The 9279-nt window shown below is 45.5% G+C and overlaps 1 protein-coding gene across 1 annotated transcript in view; it reads left to right on the forward strand.

The window, feature by feature from the left end:
• LOC127585415 (galectin-4-like) overlaps positions 1–8931 on the forward strand; it is a 47587-nt gene extending 38656 nt beyond the window's left edge. Inside the window, exons 8-10 of the mRNA XM_052042840.1 lie at positions 1653–1732; positions 2736–2901; positions 7709–8931. Coding sequence (XP_051898800.1) covers positions 1653–1732; positions 2736–2901; positions 7709–7858 — 396 coding nt within the window. The 3' untranslated portion in view covers positions 7859–8931. The remainder of the gene's footprint in view (positions 1–1652; positions 1733–2735; positions 2902–7708) is intronic.
• Positions 8932–9279: the final 348 nt, after the last annotated feature.

The following is a 9279-nucleotide window of genomic DNA, read 5'->3' on the forward strand; positions in this document are numbered from 1 at the left end:
ACCCGTACCTTTCGATCTCTCAAACCATTGGTTACTGAAGGGGCTCGTGTACAATCCCGTTATAAATCAACAGTCTGATAACCTGGTTTTCCTCTGGTGCAAGTAGACTTGTAAACTGACTTCTTGAGACCAGTTGACCACATAACTTGCCAAAGCTGTATTTTGTGTAAGGAGATTATCACATAGTCCCAAAACAATGGGACATTGTGGCCTTGGCTCCAGCTCCAGTCACTACAGGGCCAGCGTTAAGAAGCCAAGTTTGCCGACAATACCAATTTAGGTAAGTGGCATGTTGCGATGAGGATATGTGGACTCTGCAACAGTACAGGGACAGTGAGTGGCAAACAGAATTCCATGTGAGAAGTGCGAGGTTGTGACTCTGAGGAGACAATAAGTGGACCAGTAAACATAACCTGGCATCCATGGGTGCTGGACTGTCCAATTTTTCTGGAGGATTGGATGTTAACCCAATTAATACTCTAACCCCTGTTGGATTCGACTGTTTTAATTAGTTTTTTTAATTAGTGGCTGCACAAGGAATGGCTGCTTCCATCAGGTGAATATGTGTTTTCTCATTGGTTGGTTTGGCCACAGGTACTGTATCTAACAGGTTTCCTGATTGGGCTATTGTTAGCGAAGGAGTACCACTTATCTCAGGTATAAAAGGTGTCGCTTTTTGTTAATCATTCTCTTACTTATCTCTCTCTCTCTTTTGCTTATCTCTCTACTTTGCCTCTATCCCTCTCTTGCTCACTTCCCCTCCCCACCCCCCCACCACCCCCACCCCCCTGACCTCCCCCGGCCCTAGCTCATCTTTAGTTCCTTTTGTCTCGGCTCATCTCCCAGTAGTAAAGCTAGTGCCGTGTGCTCTGTGACTATTTCTTTGTTTTAAACTTTTCCAATAAAACTTTGTGAAGCACCAAGTTGCTTTCAACTCATTCTTGGACTCCTGAAAGAACCTACGGATTTGAAAATAACCAGATCCGACACACCCTTTAATTTCACTGTTTTTCACACATTATACAGAGGCATAATAAATTTTCCAGACCCAAGTCCGTAAGAAATATACGTCCAAGCGCTTGGCTGCAAACCTCCCCTCGTTTCTGATCAGTGTGTTTGGCCCACACATTCCTCATCTCTTGGTCATCTCTTTGACCCCATTCTGATCTTTCTGTTTTGGTGGAAGTCATCACAATGAGTTTTGAATATTACCACAGTGTTACTTTAGGGGTGTCCCATTCCCATAGGAGATCCCATGGGAGCTACAGGACCTGATTTCTTTTGCTGCCTGTTTTCTGTTCTTTCTATAGCTACACACTCCTTGGGCTGTGCTTTGTGAATGATGAGCCATTGGATTCACCCACTTGGTGCCACCAATTTGAAGGGTGATGTCAACAGTTACTCACCATGATGTGTTTTCCTGGCTGCTTTAGAGAACAAAGAATTTGTTCTTTTTAAATCAAAGCTGGCCACTTTGGGTGTGGAGTGAGGGAGACCCACCATTTGTTGCATGTTTGTTTTGGCCTTTTAACCTTACAGACATCTCAAAGTTAAGTGCTTTTCTCAGCCACCCTTCCCCCAAGCTGGTTAAAGCAAGGCTTCTCGTTGATCCTTTAATTTTCTCATCTCAGGAGCTTTTTCCTCTCCAACAGATTCTAAAAATGGTTGATCTTGAAATAAAGGCTGGTGGCTCTCTGGAAATCGAAGGGGTAATCAAACACTCAGCCGACAGGTAAGAGGTGAATCAGTGTTTTGTTCCCCGGCATGTTTCTCACAGTCCTCCCACCTCCACATTGCAGGATCCAGATTCTCCAGTCGTCTGCACCCACTGTTGATACCTGCGGCTTCGGTCTCACACCTGTAGTGAGAAATACTTTCCTAAACACTTTCCTCCAAGGTTCTGCTAAAGCTCACCACTGGAACCTAATGCCTACTTAGTGCCTACTTTTGCCTCGTGGTTCTGTGAAATGCCCCTTGATTAAAGAAGGCAAGTTGTTATCTTGTATTTTTGGCTGTGAAATAACCACTCAGCGATTCAGATCAGAAACCCCAATTGTCCTTGGCAGACCTTATACTGAAGAGCAATATTTAAGTCTCTGTGGGAGCTGCTGGTTTGCAGTCGAGTGTCCTGGTGGTTTCTGGGAGCTGGTTGTGAAATCTGATAGTTCAGGCAAAGTGCCACGTGGCAAATGCCAGCTTCCTCCCCTGATGCCATGAGCAGCTCTGGATGAGCACCAGTGGGCTGTGTGAGATGGCATAAGTGTCCAACCACTTTACATCCTGAAGATGGGATTAGAGCTCACTAGACAAAGCAATCTGCAGTCACTGACTTTCGTGCTCTCTCTTTTGGGAAGAAGTTTTTAAATTCATTTGCCTGAATTTTCTAAAAAGGGTGCTGCTGTGTATGTACAGTGGTTCAGTGGCCTAGAAGTGATTAGTAATTCAGAATGAGTGACATCTCACGTGACAGAAATGAGAATATTTCAATTTTGGGGATCAAATCAAAACCTGGTTCCTGTTAAATCTGTGGGGATGGTCCTCGTTATATTGGAAACCCATCCTTGTGCACTTTCGTTGCATGTGATTCCAGTCTCGCCAATCTGCTTGAAGCTTTAGTCAGTTTGCAAGACATTCGTACCAAAGTTGCTCATGAGGTTTGGCCGCTACAGATGGGCCAGTGCTTTTGTCTTTTGCAGGATGTGATAAATGAAGCTCGATCCTCTTTTGTTTTACAGATTTTCATTTAATCTGGGAAAGGATGACAATAATTTGGCATTGCATTTTAATCCACGGTTTGATGAAGGTGATGGTGTGCTTGTCACAAACAACAGGGTAAACGGCGTGTGGCAGACTGAGCAGAGGGATTTCAACTTCCCATTTAAGAAGGGTGAAAAGTTCCAGGTGAGATAGTGGGATGATCTCAATGAGATTGTGCACAAGGGAGCAGGACACATGATTAAAGCCTTGTGATCATAAGTCTGATGGTGCAAGAGCTGAGCCTGCTCCAGGATCCAATAGTCACACAAAATGGAAACTGAGTCCGTGCTGACTGTCAATCATCTACTCATACTGATCCCATTGTGTTCTCATCAGATTCCCATCAATTCCCACCCTCCATCTCCCCTCAACCCCACACAGATTTTACCACTCAGCTACACTAGGGACAAATTTACAAAGGGCAATTAACATACCATTCGGCATGTCTTTGGAATGTGGGAGGAAACCCACAGGGTCACAGGGGGAACATGCAAACTCCACACAGGCAGCACCGGAGGTCAGGATTGAACCCGGGTCTCTGGCGCTGTGAGGCAGCAGCTCTGTTCGCTGTGCTACCTTCATGCCACCTTCTCCTGTTATTTAGCTTCCTTTCCATTCTTACTCCCTGCCTTTCCCTCCAACCTCCTGAGCATCCTTTTGACTTAAGTTTTCAACGGCACTTACAACCTCCAGGATTGAGGATTCCAAACATTCCCACACTTTGAAGAAATATTCCTTGTCTCGATCCTGATATCCGTTTAAGTTTCTGGGAGTGAACATCACCAATAGCCTGTCCTGGTCAAATCACGTAGATGCCATGGTCAAGAAAGCTCACCAATGCCTCTACTTCCTCAGGAGGTTAAAGAAACTTGGACCCCATGAAAGCCAATCCCACTGTGTTGCTCCTCCGATCCCAAACTCCTGGATGTCCCTAACATTCTCTCGGATTGGGGTAGGGCTGGTGAGGAAGATGGGGGTGAAACAATGGAGCAACAAATGGGATTGCTACAGGACACAGAACAGGACAGCACAGGAACAGGCTCTTCAGCCCACAATGTTGTGCTGAACTAATTAAGCTAATGACACCTAATTAAACTAATCCCTTCTGCCTGCACATGGTCCGTATCGCTCCATTCCTGCATATTCATGTGCCTATCTGAGAGCCTCTTAAATACCTCTTATCATATCTGCCTCCACCACCACCCCTGGTAGTGAATTCCAGGCACCCACCACTCTCTGTGTACAAAAAAAACTTGCCCTGAACATCTCCTTTGAACTTCCCCCATCTAACTTTAAATGAACGCCCTCTAGTATTGAACATTTTGACCCTGGAATAAAGATACCGGCTGTCTACATCTATACCTCTCATAATTTTATAAACGTCCATCAGGTTTCCCCTTGACCTCCACTGTTCCAGAGGGAACAACCCTAGTTTGTCCAACCTCTCCTTATGGCACATGCCCTCTAACCAGGCTGCATCCTGGTGAACATTTTCATCCAGGTCATTTACATACATTATATCACAAACAGCAGAGGTCTCAGTACGGATCTCTGGAAACACCACTAGTCATGGACCTCCAGCCAGAATAAGTCCCATCGACCACTGCCTTCTGTCTTCTATAGGCAAGTCAATTCTGAATCCAAATAGCCAAGTCACAGTGGATCCCATACATCTTAATCTTCTGGAGGAGCCTCCCATGAGGCACCTGAAATCCATGTAGACAACATCCACAGCTCTACCTTCATCAATCACCTTCGTCACCTCCTCGAAAACCTTGAGTTAGAAAGACACGACCTGCCTTGCACAAAGCCATGCTGATTGTCCCTAATTAGGCCATGGTTTTCCAAATGCTCATTAATCCTGTCCCTAAGAATCCTCTCCAAAACCTTCCCTACCACTGATGTGAGACTCATCAGTTTATGACTTCCAGGATTATCCCTATTTCCCTTCTTCAACAAAGGAAAACCATTAGCTACTCACCAGCCCTCCGTGACCTTACCTGTGGCTAGAGATGACACAAAGATCTTGGTCAAGGCCCCAGCAATCTCATCTCTTCCAAACGCACCTCTTTCTCTCTCTCTCAATAACCTGTGGTATATCCCATCAGGCCCTGAAGACTTATCCACCCTAATGTCCGTCAAGAGACCCAACATTACCTCTTTCTTTATCTCAAAATGCCCTGGCATATTGGCATCCCCCACACTGAACCTACTATCCTCCATGTCCTTCTCCTTGGTGAGCACCAACACAAACTACTAAATTAGGACCTCACACACATCCTCCGACTCCAAGCACATGTTCCCTCCTTTATCCTTGAGTGGTCCTACCCTCTCCCTTGTTATCCTCTTGCTCTTAATCAATGCATAGAATGCCTTGGAATTCTCTTTAATCCCACTTGCCAAGGACTTTTTACGGTCTGTCCTGGCTCTACTAATCCCCTTCTTGAGTTCTTTTCTGGCTTCTGGCTCAAAGGCCCTGTTCGATTTTAGCTTCCTAAACCTAAATTCATGACCCCTCTCCTCACCCAAGGTTCCGTTACCTTGCCGTCCTTGTCCTTCCTTCTTACTGGAACATACCTGTGCTGTTCTCTGTGCAGTTGGTCTTTAAGCACCATCCACATGTCAGATGTGGACACCCAAAAACAGCTGTTCCCAATTAACTCTCCCTGGCTCCTGCCTAATACCCTTGGAATTTACCCTCTCCCAATTTAATGCTTTCCTGCAAGGTCCATACCTACCCTTATTCAGTACTATCTCAAAACTTAAGGAGTTGTGATCCTAAATGTTCCCCCACTGAAAGGTTAGTCACCTGGCCAGGCTCATTTCCCAACACCAGGTCCAGTATGGTCCTGCCTCCAGATGGACTATCCACACCCTGTTTTAAGAAACTCTCTTGGATGCACCTAACAAATTCTACCCCATCCTACCCTCTTGCACTAAGGAGGTCCCAGTCTGTATTGGGGAGGTTGAAGACCCCCAACTATGACAACCCTGTTGTTTTTGTGCCTTTCCCTAATCTGCCTGCATATCTGTTCTTCAGTATTCCAGCGGCTACTGGGGGTCTGAAGCATAATCCCACCAGATTGATTGCACCTTTCTTATTTTAGACTGAGCCCTCCATTATGTTCCCTCTGAATTCAGCTGTGATATTATCCCTGATTAGTTGTGCAACTCCTCCTCCTCTTTTACCTCCCTCTCTATCTCTGTAAAACATCGAAGCCCTGAAGATTAAGCAGCCACTCCTGCCCCTCTCTCAAACAAGTCTCTGTAATGTCCACAACATCAGAGTTGCATGTACTGATCCATGCTCTACGTTCATCTCCCTTACCCTTAAAACTCCTGGCAGTAAAATAAACACACTTCAATCCTTCCGTCCCATCGTGTTTATTACCTTGTGCCTATCCTTCCTTACAGACGTACTGATCATGACATCTACCCTCCCCTCAATCCTTCCACTTCCTGACCTGCTGCTCTGGTTCCCTTTAGTGAGGTCCCAGACCAATAGGATCAGGAAACAGTTGTCCGTGTCTCCAGTTCCAGTTTGATTTTGGTACTTGACTAAATTTCTCCAAATTCAAAGGAATATTGCTCAAAGAATCACACAACACATGTGAAGTTGCACCTTGTTCCAGGGTGACGTGAACTGGCCTGGCTATTATCATTGCTTGGATTCAGGAGAAGATGCAGTGCTATCTCAGCATTGTGAGGCTTGATCTAATTTCGTGCACATGCATGGCCCAGGGGTAGAAGGCTACAGACTAAATTCTGGTAAATGGGATTAGAAGGGATGGGTACTTGATGGTCAGTATGGATGTGGTGGGACAAAGGTTCTGTTTCTGTGCTGTATGACTCTATCACTCTAATTTGAAGGCAAACGTGGCTCCGAGCACTCCCTCTGACCTGCACTGGGAGCTTGTGTGGAATGGGATTTGAACCCTTTGAGCCACAGTTAACACTAAATTGTGGCTTTAAGATCAAATAGTTGTCCTCTGAAGTGCTCAGTGCAGAGTCCACCAGCTCCTAGATCAGCTGCAAGCAGTTTCCCCACTCCCTTCTGAAGCAGGAACAACATTGCCTGTCTTCACTGCTACTCCAGATGGCAGCCTTTCCATTTAACTGGGCTACAAGCCAAGCAAGTTCTGTACAAGTTGGTTGAAAACCAGCTCTGCCTTTAATGAGTAGCTGCAACACTGGGGATGTGGTGTGACTGATGATGACTATGGCACTGTCCGTGTATAACATGTGTAGAGTCCCTCTGATTTACAATGCAGGGGAGTTCTCCTCTTGTTGTTTCAGTCTACCTTCCAATAAGATCTTCCTTAACCACCACCTAACAAGCCATTTGATCGATGCTTTAATATTTCCTTGTTGCTCAGCATCAAATTGTAAGGCTTTTGTAAAACATCTTAACTACATTGAAACTGTAGCGACTCACCGCACCAGCATCGAACTGGCTCCCGACATCGTGAACGTTGCCAGAGGCCCCGATCCAAGATGGCGCGGGGGGCTCCTTCTTCCCCATCCAAGATGGCGCGCAGGAAGGTCAGGTGACCCGTGTGCGACGTCAACGCGGCAACTGTAGCGCGGGAAGTTTTGGGATATTGAAGGCGCACCGCACCCCCGTCGTTCATTCGACTTCTGATTTCGAACCAGTGGCTCCGTGTCTTCATTTTGTAGTGTGTAGCTAGCCGCTTCAAGGGAGCATCTTTCTAGTTGTTTCGGTTAGATGGAATGCCCTTGTGATACCAATATTGGGCAGTTGACACAACCCTGACCACTTAAGTATTGCACCCATCTCTGTAAGTAAAGCTGAGAAATGCACATAATTGGAGGGGTGGGTCAGAGGGTGAATTGGGGTTGGTGGTTCCTGTGCAGTGTGGACCATGCAGTCTGCTCCTGTAAATGCTGTTGGCAATTTTCTAATGTCTGTTTCCCATTTCTGTCTCTGCAGCTTGTCATAAAATTCCTTGGAGAAAAGTTTGAGATCGTGTTACCTGATTGCTCAAAAGTGATATTTCCCAACCGGAGCAATATGGATATGTTCACCTATTTTCTGGTGCAAGGGCAAATTAACGTGAAACTCCTGAAACTGAATTTTTGAGTTCCGATGGGGAAGCAGACTCCCCTGGGTCTTCAAACCATTTCAGGAGGAGAACGGTTTTATTTCCAGATTCTGGTGTGGGGAGTGGATGCAGGTACACCTGTGGCATGTTAGAAAGGGTTTTTTTTTTGCTGAATTTGCTACTAGCTGTTGCAACTCTTTGCTTGCCTTTGAGCTGGGCTTGAACTGTTTCCCTCTTTGCTGTCCTATCGCCACAGCAGCTGTGAATAGAAGAGGTCTGACTGAGCATCCACAGGGGCAGTGCACCTCTCCATTCAATGGGAGGTCATTGGTCCAGCTCCGAGCACAACTACTTCCTCTACACTGTTTGCCTTTGGATTCTACACTACTTTGCCCTGGACTTCTGCTCTCACTGACTAGTTAACTACACTTTTCTAGGTGGTCTCATCACAGGAGTTTGTTCACAACATTTAAATTCCTTATACATTTCTTTTTCTCCACACTCCCCACCCCAGGGAATAGTCCCTGCCAAACACACGATTGCTCCTTCCTCTGTTTCTGTTTGTACATCTCACCTCTTGTTCCTGATGTGAGGATACAATCTTCGTGTGTGATGGGGTAGCGTAGAGGGAGTTTTGCTCTGTATCTTACCTGTAGTGTTCACTGATGAGAATAGGGATTTTCTAGACTTTTTCCACAGAACCCTCTTTATAGGGAATATGGGAATTCTCCTGCAGTGAACATTTAACAACATGAAAAACACGATGATGCTGGAGGAACTCAGCAGGCCAGGTAGCATCCGTGGAGAAAAGCAGGCGGTCAACGTTTCTGGTCAAGACCTGAAGAAGTTCCTCCAGCATCATCGTGTTTTTCATCAAGATTTCAGCATCTGCAGTCTTTTATTTTTCTAACATTTAACAACAGTTTTCCCTTTACTCACGAGGTGTTCTGCAGTAGGTTGAGACCATTTTTGCCTCATTTCTAGTCATTCTGCATCTAACCAATGGACACAGTCTGCCTCTTCTCCCAGCTTGCACATTTATTCAATGCTATTGCACAGGCTTATTCTGCTTTTCAAATCACACATGTTAAACGTACGTCGGGTTTGACAATTTGGATGTTGGGATATGTCACCAAGATGACAGTCAAAATGGAGTTGATTTGCATTTGTAGTGCAAATAAAATTGCTTTGAGCACATGAATTGTCTTGTCTGATTTCTTTAATCCCTTGGTGAGACACTTTCATGATATTTGACAATGACTGTCGAGGTTGAATTTGCCCAGAGTTGGACTCTATTTCGGCACATGCCCAGTAAGAGGTGACTATGACACCCATCTGTGATGCTGTGTCAATAAAGGTTATCCAGGAGCCCAGTTAGTAACAGCTGAGCACTTGGATCAAATCAATAATGATCTAGAGACTGGTGCCACATACATTTGGGGTAAATGGGTGATTCAGT

The sequence above is a fragment of the Pristis pectinata genome, chromosome 33, assembly GCF_009764475.1.
Source record: "Pristis pectinata isolate sPriPec2 chromosome 33, sPriPec2.1.pri, whole genome shotgun sequence".
NCBI lineage: Eukaryota > Metazoa > Chordata > Chondrichthyes > Rhinopristiformes > Pristidae > Pristis > Pristis pectinata.